The sequence below is a fragment of the Harpia harpyja genome, chromosome 14 (genome assembly GCF_026419915.1).
Source record: "Harpia harpyja isolate bHarHar1 chromosome 14, bHarHar1 primary haplotype, whole genome shotgun sequence".
Lineage (NCBI taxonomy): Eukaryota > Metazoa > Chordata > Aves > Accipitriformes > Accipitridae > Harpia > Harpia harpyja.
Genome location: NC_068953.1, coordinates 19488403 through 19514836, shown reverse-complemented (window position 1 = coordinate 19514836; position 26434 = coordinate 19488403). Strand labels below are relative to the sequence as shown.

Genomic DNA, 26434 nt, shown 5'->3' with positions numbered 1-26434 from the left:
AGACAGAGAAATGTAAAAATTCTTCTTTTGAGAGGCATTTTGCCTACTGCAAGCTCTTCACCCTTTCCTGTGAGGAAGTTAAACTGGAATTAATTACTTTGACACTGGAAATGTGCAATGCTGTATCCAGAAACTGTTCCAATCTGGGGGAGATACAAGAAACCAGTGTTTTGAGAAGTGAAGAGTGGTTTGAGATGCAGGACTGGAAATATTCAAGGAGGGCAACCTTTCAAAGCTGAAAGAAGCGCAGGGCTTCTGGAAAACCACGCAGCTTCCCTGAGACTCAAAATCAATGCTAAAAAATGGACACATTCAAACCCATTACTTCATTTGAAAATTTAGGCTGTGATTGAACCTCCTGAACATGCATCAGGATCAAAGAAAAACTGCCAAAAGCAGCAACGGCAGGGTCACTGCACAGAAATGCAAGTATGAAAGGCTAGTAATGAAGGTGGTCACAAGGAGTTCAATAAACAAAAATGGATCCTGCCAGACAAGGAGTGGAAGACTCCCATACTGCCAGAGAAGGCACAAGTGAGTAGAAATACTTCTTTTTAACTGTACATTGGGAAGCAAACAATGAAACAGAAAAACGCTGCCTCCAGTTTTAGCAATTTCTGGTGCTCTCAAGGCAAAGTAAATGCCTTCTCCACTGTCTAAAGTATTTCTTTGCAGAGCACCAGTTCTATTTCATTTTTTCATATACCTGGAATTAAAGTAGTAGTCAAAATAAAGAGATTGGAAAGGTAGTATTAATGAGACCACAAACTAATTTTACAGCAAAGCAGCCTATGCTAAATATTAATCTTTTCAGTGCCCTTACGGCATTCATGAAACCAGCTCCTGTGGGTCTATGATTCACAGACACATAGAAATTAAAGTAGAAAAAGATAAGCTTTATCTACCTTCCTACCAACACAGAATTCTTTCTTGCTCTATGTGCTTTTCAGCTCTGCTGAGCCCAATTTTCACCATCTGAAATGAGACAATTCAACCGTACAGGTTACATCAGCAGAAGAAATCATGGAAGCATCTTTATGTGGTCAAACCTGGAAGAAGTAGAGACATGTGGTACAAGGCACTGGAACAGAGTCACTGCTTTGAATTAAATGTTAGAAATTTTGTACTTTGACTTATTATCAATTTCTACCTCAGTATGATTAAAAGAGCTGTAGCTAATCAACTATATCACAACCACAGAGCAACTTAAGAGCCTGAAATTCTGACATTGCACTTTGCAACATCCACCTCTTATTGTCTTCAGTGAAAGTAATGTTCACTCAGTAACTTCCAGTGAACTCCTCAGGCTTTAACACCTGATTGCAGGATAAGTATTGATCTTTTAAACAACAGGCAGTGTTGCCCATTAAAAAAAAAGAAAAAACAAAAAAAAGAGAAATTAAAAGAATGAAATCACAGATTGTGTTTCTGGGCCATGGGAAAAGAGAAGAAAGGGACAGTAAAATAAATATAGATATGTACACACACTGTTCAGATGTGGTTGTGAAGATTATGGGAGTTTCCTCTTGAAGCGTTTTGCAGATGGGAAGTTCCCAGAAGGCCAATGGGAGAGGTCTGAATGCCCTTCAAGCTTGTTATACACTATTTTCAGGCTGATACTCAATCGTATTTTGGCTAATTTTGTTAAGTTCAAACTTCAGCTGTAGATGCCACATCACAAGGCTACACTAATTCTTTCTCCCTCCCCTTATGTCTTAATAAGAAATGTAGGATTTCCAAGTTCAAGTGCTTGATTCTTAATAGGCACTTTGTATTATTTTAAAGAGTTTATTATTTTTATATTCTTAAATTTCCACATTGTATTTTTATAATTTTATTTTGATTCCACTCTCTCTTTTTATTTTTCTTTAAACCACTGCACCAGAATGTGTTTTGACCATCTTCCAAACTGAAACACGTACAAAAATTTCTGAAGCATTCCAATAATTGTAAACTGGGCTGTGCTGCCCAGGCAGGAACTCTGCTTCTCTCTCTTTCTTTCTCTCCCTTAAACAAAAAGTACTTCCACTGAAAATAAAGAAAAAAAGGTCTTTTTGCAACATACAGAAGCAGTGAAATAGGACACTTCAGTTTCATATGAAACAGGCAACATGAAAATAGTCTGAATTTTAACAACCTACATTAGGAAAACTATAAAATATAGCATGGCAATTAAGTAAATTGTTACCTTTACCTCTAAAAAAGAAAATCTTCTCATTTTATTTTAGAATTGCCAGGCTTTTATCCTGCAAGCCTCAGGAAAACCAAACCCATCCTTTTCCAGATCTATTATTATTATTATATTTACACGGAAGCTGAAGTGTGTAATGGAAAATTATGTAGACAAAGTCCCTGGTTGTACACAAAATGACAATGCAACCTATTATTTTCAGGATAAACCAGCTCTCAATCTAATTACCATGTTCTTGTAAATATTCTATACATTACTAAATAACAGAGCTTACTATCCTTGTCTGGATCTTGCAAATGACTCTGCAAAGAAAAAACAGACAGAGGCCCATTGATTCCCATGCACGGAGTCCAAGAGTCCATTCCACCAGTCTCTTTGCAAGATCAAGACCACAGAGAGACTCACAATTGCTTAATTATATTCACCACCATACCATCAAATATGAAAACTGAAGGGATACATAAAATCCACTTGATTATTACAATTGTTGCTTTTTCTTTACTTTGTTTTTTGGTTCCTCTCCTTTTTCATTTTAGCCCCGAAATCTAGTCAGTCTCCTTTGGCTTGCAATCAACTTTGCCCTCTTGTTCTGTGCTGCTGCTCCGTGGCTTGTAGATACTGGGAGATACCAATATCTGTTAAAAAACAACTTGAACTTAAGAAAAAACAGTAGAGCCAATTCCAGCTGGTTTAATTTTTCTAAAAGCAGTGTCATGTCAAAATGTACATTCCTAGTTACATCTGACTTGACAGTGTCCCTTTTTCAGAAAAAAAATCTCTTTGTAGCAATGCTAATCTCTTTCCACATGCCATTTTAGCCTAAGCACAGTTTTGACTCAAAACAATACTGAAAGATAATGGTTATATAAAAACCCGCAAAAATGTGTTAATAATAAATAAGCCAAAAAGCATATAAAACAAAAAGCCAAACACTGGATACAAGAGATAGAAATCACATATTTTCCGTAAATATAATTTCAGTGCAAAAGCCTCTGTTAGTAGGCATGCCAGTCTGAAAAATAAACCCAGTGTTCTGATTAAATACACAGCATATTTTCATGTGAGTTTATGAACAATGCATTTTTACGCATTTCTGGTGGAGAAATACCATCTCTGCTTTGTGAGAGATTAAGCATAAACCATCTGTGCTTTTCTTCTCACTGACAGCACTGCTAAATAAAGGGGACAGCAAAGAGTTAAAGTCTGCTCTCTGCAGAAGTTTTCATCACTAGAGTGGGGTTGAAGCTTTTTTGCTTCCTCTTGTGTAGGGGTCAAGCAAATTCACAATACTTGATTCATAGCACAGTGTGGATCTGAAGAACAGAGGTCAGACAGGTTGAATTTCCAGTAGTTTGCACAACCTAGGATGTTAGCCCTGGAATCACGTCAACATTTAGCAATGAGAGTCCCAAAAGATCTCTGTGTTTGTGGTACACTGATAACGCACTATGCAGAGTCAAAGGTGCATTGCTGTTTAGTTTTTTCTACAACTCATATCATGATTTTGCTCAGAAATTGAGAATGACAGTCATCTAGTTTCTGCTAAAAGCAGCTTATCTCCCTCAAAGTAAAGATCACTGTGCAAACTCTTAGGTGGGCCAAAAGCTCTTCCAGCACTGCAAGGGGCATGACTGTACAGCCTCCCACCTGAAAACAGGCAGCATGTCTGGTATGCTAGAAGCACATTTGCATGTCCTGCTAGGTAAGCGTTCTCATTGATGAGACAATGCTTAGCATTTGCAATGAGAAATATTAACAGAAAGCACCATGTGAAAGCACTTTTGATCTCTTTCATATTACCGGAGAAAACTATGTAACTTAGATACAAAGGGGGAACTACTGAAGGGTCTTGAGATATTCATTATCACATGTGAAATCATCTCACTTGAGAACTGTCCAACTTCTATTTTCTTATTCAGTTCCTCAGATCAAAACTAATTCTTCCATGGAGCCATGAAAACATTTATTTGCCTGATGATGAGCAAGGACTCACCCATCTAACACTCAGGTTAAAGTTAACCCAAAAGCAGCCACCTGGATGTATCTTAAACCAATAAAACTATGAGCAGAGGACGCACTAAAACGGACTTGCATTCTCTCAAGGGGCTGGCAGGTAATCTTGCCATTTATTATTCATACAGTATCATAACAGAAACGGTGCTTTTCAAATAAATAGAAATTGATTGTTCCCTGCCTAACAAGCATCCAGCCTAAAAGCCTGGTTCCACAGCTCCTTAAACAGGTGACATGCACTAGTAAATCTTACCTAAAGATCCTAAATTATACATCTTGGAGGTCATAGATTACAACAATAGGCTATGATTAAGCTGATTATCATATACCCATGCTGTTAATTAGTTCATATTTTTAAATTTTAGTGTATTAAAATATAGACGCAGTGTCCAAGCAAATTAAAAAGGAACGTCAAGAGATATAGTATATGTAAAGCTGAGCCTACCTCATATGTTTCCATTTTTGTTCTGCAAATTTGCAGCAGAATAGCTGCAGGATAGCTGGTTTGGCAAACTTACAATTCTAAGAGCTAGTATTTTGTACTAGGGCATCTGAGTTATCATTAAAAACAAACATGGACAAACAACATTGGAGATGCAATCTGAAATATCCAGATAAGGTTGAATATTCATGGATCAACTATCTAGTTGGACCAGTGTCTGAGGTCCAGCCACTGCCAAGCATTTAGGCACCTGAATCTCTGAAGGCAAAGGAGATTACATTCCTTTAAAAATTTGGGCTTTGATGCCTTCAAAGAGATTACTGCACAGAAAGTTTCTGCAGTTTCTAAAAAATGTCAAAATTTTGGATTCATCTAATCTCTGAAATTTGCTCTACAACCAAATTGTATGGCATTTTTCAATATAGGTCCTCTAGTTTGCCTGATATAATTATGTAGCTCAACTATCTCCAATGAAATGTTATAATGTAACTCTTTTATTAAATAAGAAAATAGACAGTAGATTCATGTAATCATAAAAAGATTGAGCAGGCTCATTTCCTAAAGTTTATTTCCTTTTTGTAGCAAATATTTACTGTCAAATGTTTATTACTTTTACATTTGGATTTTTTTAATACTTTATTGAATTAAAAATACCACATTACCATTGGCTAAAAGAGGAGACAGCTATATTTGCCAATAATTTCTACAGCTAATGCCAATGACTAGTGCCAATTTTTTTTTTTGGTTCATATTTTTGTAGACAGCTTTGAGACTTAACGATACAAGCATTCTGCAGATGAGGCATGAGAAACACAAAGGTGACAAGAACACAAACTTTGAAGGTTTAAAAATTAAAGCTGATCATTTCCTCTAAAGAATTTCCTTCCATTGCCTTCAAATGCCAATTCAGAGTAGAATAACAGGATGCAAATATTTACTTAAATATTATTACAGTGTGAATGCTAACTCTTAACACATATTTGTAACAGAAAAATATTTCTAAATAAGTGATTGCAAATTGTTTTTAATCTGCTGAAATTCTACAAGGCTCTTCATTAGAAAGCACTGAAGTCGTCACAAAATATGCTTTTCTTTGGGAGATACTAAAGGAGCGATGGAGGAAGAGCACAGTTTTCATTGTGTTCTAAAAAAGGCAAATAGTAAGACTGGTGAAAAATCTTGGGGGACACAAACACCTGCTGTCTGTATCTTACAGAAAAGAACAGTGCCTGTTGGCTTATTATTCTGGCAAGCAACTTGTCCCTGAAGCAATTCCAGACTGGACATGCAATTTCTGCATGAGAAATGCTGACCACCTACCAGTAGGCTGACATTCTCATTAGGCACTGGACAATCCAGAAACAGAATGTTTTTCATCACAACAAGGGAAATAGCAAATATGTATTCCAACAGCAGTCAAGCTGGGTGACACCCACACAAGTGGAAGAACTTGAATCATCCTGGGTAGATCTGGGCTTTTCTTTACAGACCTATATTCTAATACTTTGCTTCCAGTACAGTAGTCCTGGTGGTCTGCATTTTCTTGATGGAGCTGGAAAATACAACCTACCCAGATTCTTTTCTTATTGTTTTATATTAGCTAGTTTCCAAATCCAAAATAAATAAAACAGCAAATGTGAAACTAAGAGCATGTTCCCAGGACTTGCATATGTTCAACAGTTTTAGTAATTTGGCACTTAGAAACCTCAGTTATCACTGATGATTATTTTCTTTGTTAACACTGATTTAAGATCCCAAGATTGTTCAGAATGGGAACAAGGGACAACTAAAAAATACAAATGGCTACTTAATGACAGCAAGAAACCTGGCTGCTTCATGCCTGTTTATATAGGATAGAATGCTGCCAGCTGGTGCTGGTGACAGGACTCGGTACCTCATGACTTTCTTCTGGATATCTCCAAGGCCACAATGGAAGTAAGCATTTCTCCAGTCCCTATCTAAAGTGGGATGAAGACAAGCTCAGGTCAGAATGAAGACATCTAATTGTGTAAGACCTTAGGAAAAGTTTAGCTGTCTAAATTCCAGAGGACAAGTCAGACAGCCTCATCTCAAATATGACCTACTTCTAGAGACACCAAAAATCAGTGTTTCCATTTTGCCAACCAACCATGTGATATAAGCCATTTTGCACCCAAATCCTGACTAAACATCATGTTGCTTAGAAAACACACAGGAAGGGGCCTAATTCTGCGCAAATCTCTAAATGGCCTCATCAAACAAGCAGTCATTTATATTTCCTTGGCACAGAGTTAGTGTCAGCTCCTAAGAACATTGTAGCGGTCTGAAGGTGACGTGTATTGAAAGATCCAGACAGTCATTTAAGCTGGCTCTGTCGAAGCAGGCAAGCACTCTTGTGAGAAGAGACTTTCACCTCAGCTGAACTTCCAGCAAAACAATCTCTACTGAGCACTTCAGCAAAACAGTGTCAAAAGGGAACTGTCCCTAAATTAAGACCAAGTACAAACAAAAGTTTTTCTGGGTCTGCTCTAGGAGATTAACAAGACCAGTATGGGGAAAGGAGGAGGACTGCATAAGTATGTGCTGTTGACATGAAGGTCAATGGGAGTTTGACTACTGATTTTGTATCAGCAGTGCTGAACATACTGAAAATCCCATGAACTAGTTCTGAGGAAAGTACAGACTCCTTTTCTTCCCCGGTGCTTGACAGCATTATTTCCACCTCCCACCTTGTTTCCAGGTACACCCCATGAGCTCTTACCTCCATATTCTTACAGAATGTAGCATTGGTCCCAAAAAGTATCTGGCATTGTTCATCAGCACTGTAGTGCATTCCAGGCAGCTTGTGAGGGAGCCGCACCGCGTATTGGCTTCGGGGGTCTGTTACCAGCAAACAGGTGCTGACCTTGGACCTGTGGAGTGTAAGAATTAAGTATGCCTTTAAGGGAAAGCACCTTTGAACTTGAGTGTTAGATCACTGCTGTAGAGAAGCTGTTGTCCTCTCTTTAACAGGGAATCTGATGACCTCATGTGAAACAGTGGTCATTTTTCCCAGTATATATCTGGAAGCCTTCTAAATCACTGAAAACTATGGATAGAAAGGTCCTTGGGAACTCATCCTTGGCCCCAGGCCTTAAAGCAGAATCGACTATTCACATCATTCTAGGTTAAACATTTGTCTAAACTATTCCTAAAAATCTGATGGAGACTCAATTCTGCCCTTAGGCTATCTAGTCCAAAGCTTCAAGAACCTTACAATGACAGCTAGAAAGTCTTCTATCATGTCTCATCTGAATCCCCCTAGCTGAATTTTAAGCCCTTGACTTCTTTTCTTAACCATCACAGACACAAAGGAAAGATTTTTCCCTTTGCCTTCACAACAGTCTTTTACAAATTGGAGTATCACTTTGTCATCTCCCCTCTATCAGGGACCAGAGTGAGTTCAGATGCAACTTCTTTTTCAACTTCATGCCTTTAATATAACAGTAGATATCCCATTTTCTTTCATTATTTTCCTTTCTCTCCCACCTCTAATTCCCAGAGTGGGGAATTTTCCATGCTGAACCCATTTCTAGCAACAAAGCACTGGCCATTGTGCCAGACACTGTTTGTCACAGAGCTGCACTGTAGGTTTAAGACCACAGTTACAGAGTTCAGACAATTCCAGTGCTTGCTAGAGTACATGAGAGTTAACAAGCAGCAGGACAGAAATCCTTCCTCAACTGTTGAATATGATGAACTGAAATACGGGTGCAGTGGGAAAGAAGTTCATAGTGAACTGTTTAAGACCAACACTTACTGAGGAGTGAGACAACACATCAGAATTACCTCTGGGCAAAGTAAAGTTTCCATAAAATAAAAGCTATTTAATAACAATAATGACAGTAAAAGCTACAGCACCAAGCTGGCAGCATCCTTCAGCGGAGCTTTTTTCAGGCCAACTACACACAGATTTCTGTCATTGCAAACATGAAGGGCATTTTTTGTAAAATGAAGGTGATCTGGGACTGTTTTTAAGAAGCTATCAGTACACTGACAACTGCACATAATTCTTCTACCTCTCTGCAAACCTCAGTTTCAAAGGGACTACTGCAATGGAAACAGATTCAAACTTGCACACCCTAATGACACATGCACACACTTTTTCTTAAGGAAAATTGTTTAGACTTTCACTTTCAAATAACATATTGGATTCTTGCCTGATAAGATTTTTGATAAGCAGCACAATCCTTACTTTAGGAAGTTTTCAAGGTCATCGCGGCTGCATGAAGACCAGGAAAGGTCACTTGGGTTCCTGCCCTTCACCCATTCTCCGGACATAATATGAGACCTCCCTGCGCAGGGTTGATGATCATCATCATGGCTCATTCCCATGCTGTTTGATTAAAACAAAACAAGACAGAAAAACCTATCAAGTTATGATATGGGTTTCTCATTGGACTTAGTAATGACACTCTTAGCAATCAACAAGTCAAAAACAGGCTGCACATATAACACAGAATCATTCACCTACTGCTCTGGGCACCTGCTTCATGAATAAACTGTAGATTCCTTTAATTTATCCATTGCCTTTGTGTGTTTGAAACTTTAAAATGTGCTTCTTATGGACTTTCCTACCAGGAAATGTAACTATTTGAGGGTTCATGAGATGTGAACCTGGAGAAGTGATCTAGCACAGCCGAAGGATATCTGCTAGAGTATCAAAGGTAGTATTTACTGAAAATTTTGGATTGCTTTCCCAAATCTAGTGGTTATGGTCCCTATAATCATACTGAGAGAATGGTCAACAAATTAATACTAGAGATGGACCAATTTTGTTGTTGTGTCAGTGTGAATTTGGAATAACTCTACTGTTGGGAAAAACGTCTCTCTAAATTTGTGGTATTGTACAATCTCTCTCTCACCTAACTTTGAAGCTGATACTTCTTTGAGCAGTGGGTTGGATCAGATGACCTCCAGTGGCCCTTCCAATGTAAATTACTCTATGACTCTGTAACAGCAGTGCCCAGATAAGAGCCTGAGGCAGAACCAAGCCCTCACTTGGCAAGCACTGTCCAAACAAGCATCAAGACTGCCCCATGCCAGTCTCAGCAAGAACAGAATGAGACCTCCTCAGCAAAACAAGCCATTAAACAAACAGCAGATTGTGTAGTATAAACATACATGTAGGAATTCAAACACATTCTGTGAGGATTTCAAAAGTATTCAGAAACAGAAAAGTATTACTTTATCCTCCATTCAACTTCCCATTCAGGACCCTTCTATCATTAGTGGAGTCTCTACCATTGGGCTGTTACAGTAAATGACTGTTCAGAATAAATCCCTGTTGCCACTATAGAAAGGTGAGGCTCCTCTGCTGGAGGTAAGCCTTTGTGAACAACCTTCATGGTGGCAAAGAAGGGATAAATGATGTGACCAAGTTCACCTGCTACATCAGTGAAATGTCAGAAGTCCTGACTGGCAGTCCTACACTCAGTCCATCGTAACATGCTGCCTGGCAGCAAAAGTGAGTTAAGGGTTTTCCATCCTACTTTGAAATGATCATTAAAACAATTTTTTAAACTCATATGGAATAATAACATTTTGAAACGTTAACATTCTTCCTTCGATTCCAACATGAAATGGAAAATGGCTTTCAGACAAAAGGTGCCTTGTATGGCCAGTGTCACTTTCTAGCAAAATAACAGTCACCAGTTTGGGGCTGAAAACACAGATTAATAGGAACTCACTAGGTCTCCAGCTGACTGGACTGAGCAAGCCAGGAGCAGTCCCTTTAAATATGGTGTTGGACTCTTTAATGCATGCTATTTCTCTACAAATCAGAGGCTCCTGTTTGCTTTCTGACTATGCTCTTGGCTTTGCTTCTCTCCAGTTTTGGGACTCAACTGTTCAAAGCCTAAACACAACATACATTTCTAGTTGCAATGAACCAAAACCGGCTTCAGAAGTTTGATAATTATGGCTTAGATTAAACTGCCATCTATGCTATTTTTAGTTTAAAGTGAAGATTATATGGTGGAGTCTATTATTTTAGGTTTATCTCCAGGGACATTGTTATTTCTAGCAAAACTACATTTAACATAATTTTTAGACTCAGAAGTTCATAGTTATTCTTGTTTTTAAACCTTTGTGGGTTTTGAACACAGCAGAAACATTAACATCAAGCACATTTTGTTTGATGCACGCAGGAATAATGTAACAGTCTATTAGTAACTGTAACTTCAAAACAGTAAAGAGTGAAATTCCTGATCCACTGAAGTGAATGGGAGTTTTGCCATTGACTTCAACGGAGCCCAGATTTCACTCCAAATATTTTACCCATGTTGTTTCTACACACAGAGAAAACTCTTCACATGCTAGGAAGAAAGTTCCAGCAGTATTCCTCCAATGCAAATAAGCCCATCTAAAGTTCGTATTCCTAACAGTTAGGAAAGGAAGAGCTAAGTACCATGAAGCAAGGTATGTAAGCTTGCTGGAAATCTTCCAGAGGAAAGTTTGCCCAGAAATGCCAGTTTATAACACTTGTGGGCATGCTGCAATCGAGTTAACTTTTCTAATGGAAACAAGGCAGGTTTCCAAGGTTTCTTGCAGCTTGCCTGCCTTATGACTGCCACAATGCTGAGACTCAGAGTTGGGTCCTTCAGGTTTCTACTCTGTCAGGGCTTCTGTGGGATGGGACTTGGCAGCCATCCCATTCTGGCAGCCTCCTGAACGGCCTTCTGGAACACACCTCAGCTGTTCCACTTGAAAAGGGTGAAAACAAACCATCTTCCTGATTTTCCAAGTGGTTTAGGCTCCCTGACTTTACCTCTTCCACAAAAGTCTCGTGTTTGGCCTAGAGTTGTTAATTAAGAAATGCATTAGCTTTCTGATTAACTTCATCTATTCTTTGTTAAATTTGTTGGAAGTGTGTCCTGGTTTCAGCTGGGATAGAGTTAACTGTCTTCCTAGTAGCTGGTACAGTGCTATGTTTTGAGTTCAGAGCGAAGAATGTTGATAGCACTGATGTTTTCAGTTGTTGCTCAGTAGCGTTTAGACTAATGTCAAGGATTTTTCAGCTTCTCATGCCCAGCCAGCGAGAAAGCTGGAGGGGCACAAGAAGTTGGCACAGGACACAGCCAGGGCACCTGACCCAAACTGGCCAACGGGGTATTCCACACCATGTGACGTCCCATCCAGTATAGGAACGGGGAAGTGGGGGGCAGGGATTCGCCGCTCGGGGACTGGCTGGGTGTCAGTCGGCGGGTGGTGAGCAATTGCACTGCGCATCATTTGTACATTCCAATCCTTTCATTATTGCTGTTGTCATTTTATTAGTGTTATCATTATCATTATTAGTTTCTTCTTTTCTGTTCTATTAAACCGTTCTTATCTCAACCCACGGGTTTTGCTTCTTTGCCCGATTTTCTCCCCCATCCCACTGGGTGGGGAGGGAGGGAGGGAGGGAGCGGCTGCGTGGTGTTTAGTTGCTGGCTGGGGTTAAACCACGACAGTGGGATGTTTTTTGTTGGCAAACAAGGGCAACAGTTACTAATTAGTACGTTCCTGTCCTTAACTTTATTTTAAACCTGACCTCATGAAAGATGTCTGCCTAGGAGAAATGCTGAGGCTAACATTCATTACTCAGCTTTGATTCTGCAGGGCTGTTTGAGGCAGATAGAATGTATTCTCTATAAAGACTGAGTCAGAACTCATATCTCAGAGTTACCTACAGGCTTCCTCTGAAATTCATGCAATTCTTACATGTGTGGAAATTGGCCCCTTTCTGAAAAATTCCTGATTTCTTAACAGAAATTCTTTAAAAAGTCATAAGCATAAAGGAATTGAGGCTGAGCTATTGCTATAAAGCAAAGGAGCTCTGCTAAGTAAAAAGAACCATGTCAGTTTATATTAGCTTGGGATCTGGTCTCAAGGTACATAAGCAACCTCTGCTGGCCTCTCTGTGATGAGTTTCTGGTAGAATGAAACCAGCAACACCTTTAGAGCCTGTTTTAATTGGCAGTACAGAATTTTTCCCAGCATCTACTTTACCTTACAATGACTCACTTGAGGAAAGGATTAAATGACCTGCAGGACTAAGGCATACCCTAGCATGCTAACACATTATTTTCTGAAGTTCAAGGGTCTCCAGCTACATCAAAGGGATCAGTTTTTCCTAAACACATAGTAAATGTAATGCCATGCTGATTCTTTTCACTAATGAATAGTCCCTCTCCTTTTTACAGAAATAAATTGGACAGAGCATTATGTGTTTGTATTAAACAGCAGCGCAAGCGCTGATTCAGTACTTTGTATTTTCTTTGTGATCATCTAACCTTACCTGCTATTCAGAAGTTCACATGGAATTAGAAGCAGATAATCAGTCTCTTGAAATATTCTGCCCTGGGAAGGAGTTCTATTCTTACATGAACAGATCTTGAAAAAAGAGCTGATAAGAATGGCTCTTAGATTAGAAGTAGGAATGTCAAAATGGCACTATATTACCCTGCAAACCCACTGCCCTCTGTACTCTAGGAGTCATAACTGTCCATTTCATTAGGAGCCACAAACACATGCTGCATGTCATCCTTTACGCCGCAAAGCCAGCAGAGCCACTGCAGATGAGCAGGACTCGATTTCCCTTTGTGCTATTACTACCCCAATCACTAGCTCCATTCTAAGCACAGGGTAAATTTCAGCCTTTGGTTCATCACATTCTTGTCCTGAAGACAATGAGATTCCACAAAGGCAAGCAAGAACAGCTTAGACTGTCAGCTCTTAAACTCCTTTCATTCTATTCATTCAGAGTAAGCACAACAGGACTCTGGTTTCACACCCCAGCTTCTTTTCTAACATAAATAATACATTGGTTATCAAAGACACTAAGGCGTCACCGAAGGAGTCCTGCAGCATATTTATTGTTGCTCATCATACGTGAGTCCAGAAACAAGCCGACTGACCAGTTTGAGTTCTGACCGTTAACATAATCACAGCAAGGCAAATTTTATCAGGAGTCACAGGGAGGCAGCAACAACAGATCTCTTTGATGCTGTTTTTTGTAGAACAAGATTTTAAAGTAGCATTGCTATGAATAAAAAATAGTATGCAGTCTCTCAAAGCCCTGGCCTCTCTGAAGTCTGTGCTCCTTTCCAGGACACTGTTCTCCATCAGAGTCTATGCAGCAATCAGAACTGGGTCAGGACACCAGAATTACACTCTGGGCCTGAGCTGGCCAATTTCTTGTGTAACCCTTCTTAGCTAAATGCAATTAACAGCCATTTGTTTTCCCACAGCAATGCCAAATAAATGCTCTTGCTTTGTTTGTTTCAGTCATTAGTGGAGCTTCTCCTTTAGACAGTTAATGTAACTAAACTGCTCTGTTTACCCTTGGTGCGTTTTCCAGTGTTTCCTGTTATTCTTTAAAAGACTGAGCCAAGGTGCACCAAAGCCTGTGGAAAGTCTCCTACTGCCTTCAATACACTGTGCATTGCACCTCCAAGTTCTTAAGGTCATGTATACAAATATTCATCAGAACCACTATAACTCTCAACAGGTTTCCTATTAAACGCCCCAAATCCGAGTTAAAGGATAACACCAAGGGCTAGGGGAAACTGATTTAGGAGATGCTTTAAATTTTTTCAACAGCTGCAACTTTGTGGCTGGTAACAGACCACTTGAGAAATCCCTAGCATTATTATCATACACTCCACCTCTGGTGGGGAGAGATTATGAAGTAGGGGCAAGAGGCAACTTTGATAGAAAATACCATCAGCAATAAGAGAAGAGTTTTTCTTCATAAAAAGGCAGAGAGGGTAGCCAGAGAAAGAAAGAATTATGAAGAAGGGAAGCCTGAAAAAACTACACCCAGAAGTGGAAACACCATGAGCTTCTACAATCCCTCTGTTTCAAGTAAGCACTTCAGCTGGCTGTTACTAAGAGCTTCTCCACAGCTTTCCTGTGAAAGCCAAGCCATTCCATTTTTCTGCAAATAATTCAGGGTGAGTCAAACGCTGGTTCACTTTAGAACTGAGTGACACTCAGGACTAGCAAGGCTACCCAAGGTGAGCTGGCTGTCACCCCAGCTGCTTATTAAACATCTGCACAACACACAATTGGTTGCTCTCCACTGGCACTAACCTCAAAGTCACCATTTCTCCAAAGGACAGCGAGGCTGTCCAGCTACCAACAAGGAAATGAGGACAGTGGTCTGTCTCTCACTTCTACAGACAGAGAAATCCAAGGTAGAGTCTCTCTCCTCCTGAAGAAACAACTCACTATCAGCTGCAACTGTGTAAGCTCGGCAAGACATTAAAAAGAAAAGCTCCTTGGGGCCACTTGCCCTGCAGACCAACATGGACTCAAAGAATTGAGCAAAGGTCCTCCTCCAGCAATGTCTCAAATGCAGAGAGGGACAGGAAAAGGCAATGATAGCTCTTGCTCCAAGTGAAAAGCTCAGTGGGGCCACTAAGGTTTTTACACTCTTGGCTGATCTTTGCTGCAAAGCCTGTTTTTTCTACCTGTGTTTATAACAGATGCCTTAGTCTGCGGATGTTCTCTGAAAGGCTCTGTTTCTGCGAGGCAACAGTGAAATGCTAAGAGCTATGTGCAGTACCAGGAGTTGCACATCACAGCAGGGTAGGTCACTACTGACCTTCTCAAAAGAGCATATGAGAGAAGTCATTCTCTGACCCAGCTTGCCATGACTCACCCAGAGGTAATCCAGCATTAGCTGCAGAGCCAGGATTAAGCACAAGACTTCTTTCTAAACCCCACTAGAGAAATATAAATGCAAAGGGAGGGCTGACTGGAAAACATCCTTGCATAGTGTGAGAGGGAAGGGAGATGGGGAGCTGTAATTTATCTGTGCTGGCATTTCAGTGTGGGCAGGATGACAGTGCCCCATGGAAAGCCTGCTATTTAAACACGCTGTGGGCACAAATGTCATCTGTTAATCCATATGAAGGACATAACTGAAGGACATAATTCCTCTCCCTTCCCACTTCCTATTGTGTCTCCATGAATGGTTGAGAAGGGAGTCCAGTCTCTATAGTCCATCCAATCTCAGCCACAAAGGAAGATGCTGGTATGGAAGGAGGTTATACAGGGTGTGTGGCTGACAGCTGAGAACATTGAACATGGCCATTAAACTCAAATCAATATAGGTCACTAAGCAGAGAATGTGCGTCAACAGTTCTCAGCAGCTACTGACTTGGGCTGGATTTGAACCAGTAACTTAGAAGTGGGAGACAGTATATCACATAATCAAGCCTGTGAGCCATCCAGTCCCAAATCGAGTTCAATGTTAGGAATTTTTATTAACATTTGAAATTGAAGCTGCATCACTGGAAAGATGCCTACTTCTGAACTGGTTCAACATGTTTAACATTTCAATATAAAATGCTGATATCTTGCAAGTTATGAGGTTTCCAACCAGTTGAGAATAAAGGCTTAACAGAGGCAGAAGTGAAATGGGGTTGCTCATTAGAGCTGGAATTGTAATTGGAGCTGCAGTGCAAAATGAGGACAGTAAGTTTAAGAGAGTGACCTAGGAAGGTGATGCATCTGCAAAGCAACCGAAGAGAGGCAGAGACAGCCACAGGGGTCAGAAGGGAGTCCAAGTGAGGCTTGGATGGAGGGCAAACTAACAAATGCTGGGGAAACGCTGAGGTGAGCTGAGCTGGGGAGGAGGCAATGAAACAGCTTGTATAACCTTCTTAGAAAAACAACAGTCACTAAGCCTGTTGGCTTAATGGAAAACAGGCTTTTTCACCTTGCGCTTTTCAAACATGTAAACACAGTCGCTTAAATATAACTTGACTACTTCAGAAGCTGTCAGGAGGGATTTTGGGAAGCTGTGATGAAGAGAGGAAGATGACCCTACTTAAAGCATTTGAAGTAATCAAAGATGGTCATTGTGTACATAATGTTATCCAGAACAGGGGTGTTCAGGATGGGTGCAGAGCTATTGATTTTTTTTTTAATCAGGAGAGACAACATTAAAAGGGAGCCATGACTACTGGACTGTCGTTTTCATAACCAAATTTATGTCACTCTCCAATAATGAAGTAACGAGATATTTTGTATGGTTATCTACTCATCAAACAGCCAAGAAGTCAACAACAGCGAGTGAGAACACACGAATGCCTATGGTGAATAACAGTGTGGAAAGCTGTGGTTTATTCAGCTGCATGACAGATCCAGCCCTTTATGATATGGTTTTCATTTAAAAAGAATTAGTTCTTTTGCCATGGAATCTGGAAGGCAGCAAGTATGAGCTTGTGCCGCAAGGGACAGATAGCACACAAGAGACTGACATGGCAGGAACAGGCAGGCAGTGTGGCCTTTTACTCGCTCAAGCATTTCATCTAAAAGCTTGCTGCCCACGTGGTCCTAGATACCTGTAACAGAGCTGGCCAAACCCTACTGACATCAACGACAGTCCTTTTATATAGTTTGACTGAAGTTAGACCAAGGCCATGAAGAACAGTGTGAATCATCTTATGATCTTCTCCCCAGTAATATTATCACATGCTCACACTATTGATGACTTTTTCCAGCAGACATTTGCTCATGCAATTCTCTCTTGAGAATCCTTGCCTCTTTTGCAGAGTGGCTGATTCACAGGAGGGCAGGCATTGCCTGACGTATTCAAAGATATTTGGTAAGATGAAGGAACCCAGCTGCGATGTAACTCAACACTTAACTGTTCCGATGGCCTGCCTCCACTGCATCAAGTTTGTAGGATGTGGTCCCAGCATAGCAATCTTTTCCTGAAAAAGCTTCACAGTGTTTCTGGTAAGAATCAGCAGGTGCTGAGACTGCAGGGGGTAGTGTACCTTGTGGCAGAAAAAGGACTGCTCCACCGAATACAAAGTCCTAGAAAAAGCTAAAGCTGATCGATATATGTACAAATAAACTTGGCAGAAACTCCACATTGAAGAGGTAGCATTACCTCAGGAAAACACCTTTCTTCCTTCTGATCTTAATGCTCACTCCTTTCCAAGTCCCATGTAGTATCTAATACAAATCTTTAAACATGAGAGCTGTCAAGCAGAGTAGTTCCAGCAGTACGCATTCAGACTCAGAAAGGAGTGTGATGACACAGCATAGTGTAAACCATTCAGTACCAACTCTCTCAGCACAGGTGGGGTCCTGTCCTGCTTAGAATCCATCTCTCTGAAAGAAGACTTTTAAAGGTGCAAAGTAAGGTACTACTCTCAGTTACCAGCGGTGAGCGTATAATGGATCAAACAGCCTACTCCCGTACTGCATAAGGACTCAAAAGTGGCCACAGTGGTCCAGTCTGGTCGTGCTGATGCAGCAGGGACTCACCTGAACCTACACAGGCAATGGAAATGTGGGAAAGGCTCATGCAATGAATCCAATCACATGACCACTGCCCAACATCACATGGGAATGACTGCCCAGGGCTAAAAATGCTCCTTCTCTGCCTTCACACCCTCCCAACAGGATGAGGAGCTCTGCACACTTACGGTAACAATTGCACTATCTTTCGTGTTGATCAGAGGCTTCCATTCCAGCCTTTCTTTTTTGGCCCTATGGGCCTTAACATCACACAACATGTAGATTCCTGGCCCCTTCACATCCCTAGAGCGCTACCCCGTCTCCACAGCACTCATCCAACCAGATGCTCACCATTTCTAAACCCTTTCACATGCTTTGATACTGCCAACAACACACAGAGGCAACAGGTTTCTGACACAACATCAGTAAGAGTCAAGGACTGTTTTAACAGTCCAATCCCTGTTGAAGAGTTGAACACAGATATATCAAAGAACACTAATTGTAAAACGTGCGTCAGTGACTCTTTACTGGGAATCACTTCTCTCAAGCTATCAGTGAAGACACACTGGCTACTTCACAGGACCACAGCTGAGCTGTGACTCCAAAGCAAAAATAAAGTTATCTGAGGGCCAAAGGATAACGACCCCATGAAAATGTATGCACTAAGCTGTTTCCTTGGCCTCTAAAAGATTTAATCCACTTCTTGGACATAAAAAATGCTCTCTCTCTCTCACTTGCTTCAGCCTGGTTTCAGAAAATGGAATTGTTGCAGAAGGAGCACAGTGACTAGGAATGAAACAGTGGTGGGCATAGAAAGACCACTCGTTTCTCTTTTTGGGTGAGCAGAGGCTGCTGTGCTCCATCTGTACCTCCTTGTATGCAGAAAGCACCCTGGTGCATCACGGAAGTAACATGCTGAAGGGTAACAAGCTGTTTGCTTTCAGCACTGCCTGAAGTGGGTGAGAACAAGGCCTCAGAAAATGTGACATGCATTTCCTCAGAAGATGAAAAGGGAATATAAATTGTAGGGTGGAAAAAAGACAAAACCCTGCGGTAGCTGGGTGGGATTTCCCACCCACTAGGGAACAAAGACAAAAGCTTAGTAAGAACGGCTGACGGGTCTGTTACTCAAAATGTTAGCAACCTAAGGGGAAGCTCTTGCATGCAATCACTTGAGTGAACTTTTCCAAAATTCCTGTGAAACCAGTGAAAGCCTCCAGTCAAGTACATTAATAACTGAGGGTCAAACCTGAACAAAGAGATGCAGCATGAGACACCCTTAAAAGAAATGCAAGGAGAAGGGAGAGACGGTGGAGCATATTTGCCAAATATGTGCAACACAAGTAACCACAAATGTCCCACACTCTACCCCACCAGGAAGCCACACACTGCCGAGCACTGGGGGAAGTGGGGCAGCCTGGGGAATGCACTGTAGGAGTCAGGAATGCTGGCTGCCTTCCCCACAATGGGGGATGAATTCTCCATTCCTGGAGGTGGGAATGAGGAGATGGCCAACATCAAAACACAAAGAGGTGTGAAGTAACTGTAATATATATAATTCTACCAGCATCAAGTCTTCTGAAGTTCCCAGACAAGCCAGTGGATACATGCTTTATGGTTCCCAGAGCAGCAGAGGTCCTTTTCACAGAAAGAAATATTTTTCAGCCTCTTTCCTTTATTCTTCTTTCTTGGTTTATGTTGCAAATCACTATGGGCTTGCAGATTCAGTGCAAGAAGAAATCCATCCTGTGTGACCCTCTTACACTGGTTCACCAAAATGACAGGTGACTGTAGTGGACAGTAACAAACCTGCGTGCTCTCTTTTGCTTGCAAGAATGAAAAAAAAATCAAAACAAAAAACAGTCTAGAAAAAAAGTTGCACAGGAAATGCATGATCCAATTCTGTTAGTTGCAGTTATAACCTAGCAATGGATCAGTCTCCAGTAGTTTAGCTGAAGACATTTGCTTCAGCTGAAGACATTTGCTATAAGGACATGGCATTTTCAGTGGTATCCTTGTCACAGCCACTTCCATCACTCAGGAGTGCTCCCCATCCTTACAGAAACTTTGTTTCCGATAATGGTCCTCCTATATACCAGCTCCCTAAACTCTTGGGTTTTTTCATAATGGTGCAGCTGGGAAAATAATTCATAATCCCAGAACCATCTGGCCTTAGCTGTTCATAAATGATTTTAAAAGCTCAGCACGCTATCTCACTTAGTCTCACTCATTTGATCAGCAGGGAGAGACTTGATATCAAACAGGAACGTTGCAAATTATGGCTTGGTATCAAAGCAATTTTGAAATGATATGTTCAGACCAATTCTGAAGTGGAATTCTTTGGGTAGTAGGCGTGCCTGGTTGCCTACAAACCTCAAGGCTAATGAAGCCGAGTTTGCTTTCATATTGTCTAAGAATGCCACATGAAGAAAAGTAAAAAGCAACTTGAAAAGAGATACTCTTGCTTTGAATAACTTTGGCTTGAACATGCTAATGCGAAGACAAATTACAGAGAAACAAAAAAGTCTGTTATCTTCATAAGAAGATATCTCTTTAGAGGGTCTTTAGCTGATAAGAGGTGCAGCATGCATGTCATTTAACTGGTGACAGCTTTCTGGAGACTGCATAGCAGTTTTTCTCATGTGGTTCTGTTCATTATACTCAGAGATGCTGCTTGCAATAACGCATTTGGCAAACCTGGTAAGGCTACTTCAATAAACACCATAAAAATATCAGCATGAGCTGAAGGTACGTATTGTAGTACTTAAGGTATAAGAAGAAAATATGAATACATTTTTCTAAACAAGTTCGTTTTTTTCTTCAAATGGAGAGAAGCCTCAGGATCATATCTGAATTAGTATTGAAAAAATGTCAATAACAGAGTGAAATAATGGAGGAAGCCGTAAAAAAATATACCAAATGGAGAGGATGACACTTAAAATGAGTAGACGGGAGTTGATGCTTGTGCACACAAGCAGAAAAGCGGAAGATAAAGTCATTATTATAATGATCCTGTAGGAAAACCCAGTTTGCCACATTTCTTTAAAGATACTAAACCCAGGCAATCTGCATTTTTATCAAAAATTGACCATCGATGACCACAGTGGCTCATGATGGATACTAGGCAAGAGCTCTGCCCTCTTGGGCTAAATCTATCCCATGTTACATAGCAAGCAGCTTTACTTGAGATAAAGGAGGCACTAGACAGGAAAGAATTTACCCATTGAAAGGTGCTAGTGGCTGTGTTTTCGAGAGGAATAAAGGAAGTTGTGCTTTTTCTCTGAAGATACTTTTCCTAAGAATAAAGACTACCTAAACTAAGAAGCAAACTGTTTCTAAGGAGCATTTCTTTATGCTGTCTAGTTTTAATGTATATAATTAAAATGAATATTTAAAATGCTAGATTAGAAACCTGCCACTTCATTAGCTATCTCCAGAGCGATGCCAGCAAACAGCAGGGTGGCAGGAAGGGAGCCCAGCTGGTAGCAGGTGGAAGAGACAGGCAGGCTTTGGACTCTCACTGGCATGTGAGAGTCAGCTACCAGTGGGTGGACATCAGAAATTTCCGAAAGGCCAAACTGTCCCATATGTGGATAAGATCTCGCATACAAAATGAGTGTCTCAGTGGACTCTGGAGCAGAGAAAGAAGGTATAATAAAAAAATACTCATTTTTAAGGCTCAACACCCTAAGCTAATTAGAACCCAGCAGGAAGGAAACTTTTCAAGCAAGTGAGAACAAATCATTATGATCAGACTCCTTTTGCTTTGCTTTGTTTTACCTAAACAAGAGCAAAGGCAGAAAACTGAGAAAAATGTGAAAACTGTGGATTATTCTTCTCGCTTTTGGAAACTGGGGTTCAAGTAAAGACATAGATGACAAAACTCCCTCCTGGGTTGGATCCAGCAATGGAAAGAGGCCCAGCATCTGATGTGGGGAGGATTTTGCAAATGGAAAGGGATCATTGAGAACAAAGAAGGCCTCTCTATTTCACTTGTCTAGTAAACTCTTTTTGCTGAATTTTATTCCCCAACACAACTGTTGGCCAAGAGGCAGCCAACCTTGTTCCACTACAGTGCAGCCTTTCACTGACATAACAGTAAAGTGAACCACATTTTTAGAGGCAACAACATTTCCAGTGGTGTTGCTGCTGCTGAGTTACTACTGAAGGCTTTTCCAAGTTACAGTCTGGGATTTATCACCTTCCCCAGCTCTGCAGCCATTTTCACCTGGAACCTGTTGAACTCAGCTGGCCAGGCAGACAGCATGGGTTACAGGCTATTGGAACCCAACTGCTAGTGGAAAAGTAAATAACAAATGATTATTTGGTAAATGGCACTTGCAAACCTAATATTTCCTGTGTTGGTGTGTACTGTAGAGGTTGCACAATGGGGACTTGCACTGTCCCTGTGTTTTGGGTCACTGGGTGCACAAGGCTGTTGCCAGCAAAGCCAATGAAGTATGAAACTAGAACCCTTGCAGCAGGAAGCATATGCAAGATTTGCCAAATCATTACGGCCCAGCTATTTAACATGGCCTTGGCTTACTCAGAAGAATAAGGCTTCAAAAAGAAAGACATAGCTGGCAAAGCCACAAAGCTATTGATTAAACGAAAACTGTGTTGTCTGAGAGTTTCTAAATGACTGTCGTTTGCCTGTTTGGTGCAGTTTTATTAAGTAAAGCTGTACAAGATGCTCAAAAACAAAGAAATTGGAGGGCCTGCAAGAGAATGTTGCTTCACTAGGGATTACATAGGCATCCTTCACAAAGCATAGAGTAAAACCATAGAAACCCTTGCCCAAAACCACACTAATGCTTGCCACAAGAGTCCAGAAAGCAATGGGAGGCGGACATTCCCACGCCCAGTTCCAATGTGGTTACAGTCCAATACTGTAAATAACTATCAAACTTGGAAGATACAAGGGTGAGAAAAGATACGCATGGCAGAGGGAAGGTATGCCACCACCACACTAGGATTAGCAGGTTCAGTAACCACACCTGTACATATCTTGCAGTTTTACATAAAACTAAAAAACCCCACCTAAAACCAGGCCTATTATCCAGAGTCTGGCACATGATACTACTTGAACATCTCCATTTCTCCTTCCCAGTCTTCTTTTTCTCTATGTGATTTCTGTATGTGATTTTCTTTATCTGATTTTTCTCTGTGTGATATCCTACTGTCATTGCAAAAACAACTTGCCCAGACAAGGTTAATACAACAGGGATATTCTACTTCTGGGATTCAGATTAACTTACTCAGGTATCATGTACTGTATTATGTTGGGCGAACACACCTTCTGTTTAGTGGTGCTCCTCACTACCTCTTCCTCAGGTCAAACCATCCATGCTTGCAGAAGTCTCCCCTGATTTTTTTTATTTAAGTATGTTTAGATCTGTATCTGTCTTTGATCTCTGCTTCCTTTTGACTAATTTAGGACGCAGTTTTCAGAAAGCTGTTACGAAGCCACTAATATCAAACTACTTAGGTACACAATATTTTTCTCTAAAACAGACCCCTTGGTGTGTTACCAAAAGTGGAAGAAGCATCTCCTGAAATGTTAGGCTATACCTAGTTCTCTCTCAAAACCAGAATATGTTATTAAATAATTGCTTTGACTAGATCATACTGATTCTGATGTACAAATATATGATGAAATACGCAGTGCTCCATTATGTCCTTTTGGAGTTGTACAGAGAAGGGCAACTTAACTGCGAAAATGTGCTTGCAATTATCTGAGGAAGAAGAATGAAACCTGGGAGGAGGGGAACAAGAAAAGGGAGCCTGGGAACAGAGAGAGACATTCCACAACAGATTTACAACACAAATGGCAGAAAATAAAATTAGCAACTCCAGGGTGGGTACGGACTGTTGCCAGCATTTTTGGCCAGCCTCAGGGTATGTCTACACGGCAGTCAGTCACTCCCAGTAATCCTGAGACTGCGATATACTGGAACAGCGACATACTCCTGTGAGATTTGAAATGAAGAGTGCTGGCACTAGTAGAATATAGCTGGGGCAGTAACTGCCTGAATCAAACTACCCAGCTATGCAGGAAGTCTTGGTGCAGCAACAAAGTGACTAGCACCTGAGCTTGCTAGTGTAAAGCTTGCATGTGATTGCCTCTGGCTCCAGTCCTCATTGGGATCCAACTGACCTTGATTTTCAACCCCTACAAATGCAGACATGTGAGTTCCAACACATTGTCTTTTGCAGCATGGTCAAAACAGCCACAGAGGGTTTTACAGGGGCACAGAGGGAACTGTGCCACAGCTCTCCACCACAAGACAATATCTACATCCAAACTGCCAGCAGTGCCATTGGAGAGGTTTATCCATTCACAGGACAGATCCTGTCAGCCACAGGCTGCATCCCTGAGCCATCACATAAATGGATCCTACCCTACAGGCCCACAAGATGGGCACCTCTTTGCAAGGTCTCTCTACGGTAAAACATTCATGCACAGGAGTGAATAAGATGCCTGTGGGCATGTGTTAAGCTAGAGTCTTTAACTATATGCTGAAATACTACCCTAGGCATAGAAGTTTGGCCTCATTTGGAGGACAGAGGGACTAGAGTGAAAATTGAAGTTGTCCAGATAAACCAGAAACTGAGACTTTGGTGCTTCTACATGTTTGATTCTGCAACTTTAATAATGTTGGTTTTAATGCCTTTTGGGATGTAAGAAGTAATCTGAGGACAGATTGCTTCCTGGCAATTAATTGGTGTACTTTTGCAATAGCAATGAAGAAAAACATTCCATAGAAATTCAGGTCAGGCAGAACCTGCCTTATAAATGTGGGACTAACTCATGCCTCTGCTACTCTTCATACAGCAGTTGCAAGGACTGCCTTCTTTTCTGTGACTGATCTCGCTGTCAGCACCATAACACTCAAGGATCCAACTGGTTGCTTTGCTCATTCTTCTAAAAAACAGCTCTTTACAAATGCTATGAAGAAAACCTTGCATTTGCCATCATTATAATGCAGGTGGTCAAAAGAGCAACACAGAGCAGAAAAAGAAGCTCAGATGGGAGCTTTTTTGAAAAATAGGGTTTAAAGTCAGCCAGGATAGAAACTACACTCAGCTGCCTACATTGGTAGAGCCGTGCATTCAATGCTAGACTACAGTGATCTGCTGTAAAAAAGATAGAGAGGGTTGGTTTTTTTCTTTCGAAACAGCTTCTCAGCTCCCACATCCTGCACCTAAATGTTATAATCCCAGGATAAAATGAGAGAATTTGTAGCAAAGGTCCCCCCATTTTTATATCGTTTCCAGAACCACTCCCCTTGCACCACCACCATGATTTGGCTGGCTGGTTCCATTGCTGCCAGCACTGTGCTGACTGGAGTCACAAAACAATACAGACTGCTTAAGAAAAAAAATAGTTTTATATCAGCACAGTGTGCACTCTGCAGCACTACCTGACTGCTCAGATCTGTGTCCCATTTACTGTGGCGGTCCTCAGCTTCCACGTGAAACTTTTCATTTTTAAAATGCATTATGACCAAATCTTTATAAATTGCAGGGTGGGGAAGAAGGGGGACTGTTAATTTCCTGTTTGTTTTTTAGGAATTAAGCTTGTATGCCTGCACCACACTGACCTGGTTTTGCCAGTGTAAGTTGTCATGGTGTTATTCTGTACCTTTTGGATCTGCTCAAGACATGTTCCCCTTCAGCCTGCAACATTTTCACATTCTGCCTTACAACTATTTGCATGACAGAATATCTCTGCTGGGTGCCGCACTAGACAGATCAGGGAAGTAAGTTTATCCACAAGTCTATTAGCATAAATATCAGGCCACAAAAGGAACATCCAGAGAGTGCTTTTCCCTCACCTGCAACACCACTATGGCTTGAGACACACCACAAAGGCCATACTTAATTATGCAGCAAGTAAGTATGCACCCTAAAGTAATTTTAACCAAGCTACATCTATCAATACTTAACACCTAAAGCAAATAATCATACTGGACAGAAACCTGCCAGTTCTAAACTCTTATCTTGTCTGATTCCAAATCCAGAGCTGTTTGGTTTGTGCACTATAAGCTTTTTACCTTTGGATTCATTTTTGTCCTCATCTGTTTCAGCTTCAAGTTTGAGGCCACGCGGTTTCAGACTGTTGGCAACAGACTGCATCTTGCTTATTGTCAGTTGATTTTGATTCACTTTCTTAAGGGCATCTGACACGGCGTGGCTTTCAGCCATACCACCTCCGGCTGTTCTCTCACCATCTAGGCAGTGCCAGGTTCCGCTAGCTCATGAATGGGAATCTTCCCTCCTCACCCAAGCCTGCGCCCCCATCCCACAACAGGAAAGCAGAGGCTGTTGAAAGAAACAGGAATGGCAACAAAGCTGGCATTGTTGTCCTGAAAAACCACTGGCTACAGCCCACCCGCTTCATTTAGGGGATAACGGATATAAGGATGAATCCCGGCTTTTGTTTAAAAAACTTATTTGCCTTTTTCTTTGGAGAATGACTTGAAAATGGTAACAATGTCACTGCTGTAGGCAAAATGAGAAGC

General features: G+C 41.0%; 1 protein-coding gene across 2 annotated transcripts in view; it reads right to left on the bottom strand.

Moving 5' to 3' along the window:
* ADAMTS17 (ADAM metallopeptidase with thrombospondin type 1 motif 17) overlaps positions 1 to 26434 on the bottom strand; it is a 201234-nt gene that overhangs the window by 92960 nt on the left and 81840 nt on the right. For both annotated transcript variants that reach the window (XR_008238279.1, XM_052808107.1), the window contains exons 9-10: positions 8860 to 9000; positions 7387 to 7537 (exon numbers count right to left, since the gene is read on the bottom strand). Coding sequence is in view for 1 of the 2 variants with exons in the window: in XM_052808107.1 (XP_052664067.1) it covers positions 7387 to 7537; positions 8860 to 9000 (292 nt within the window). In the remaining variant the exon portion in view is untranslated. The remainder of the gene's footprint in view (positions 1 to 7386; positions 7538 to 8859; positions 9001 to 26434) is intronic.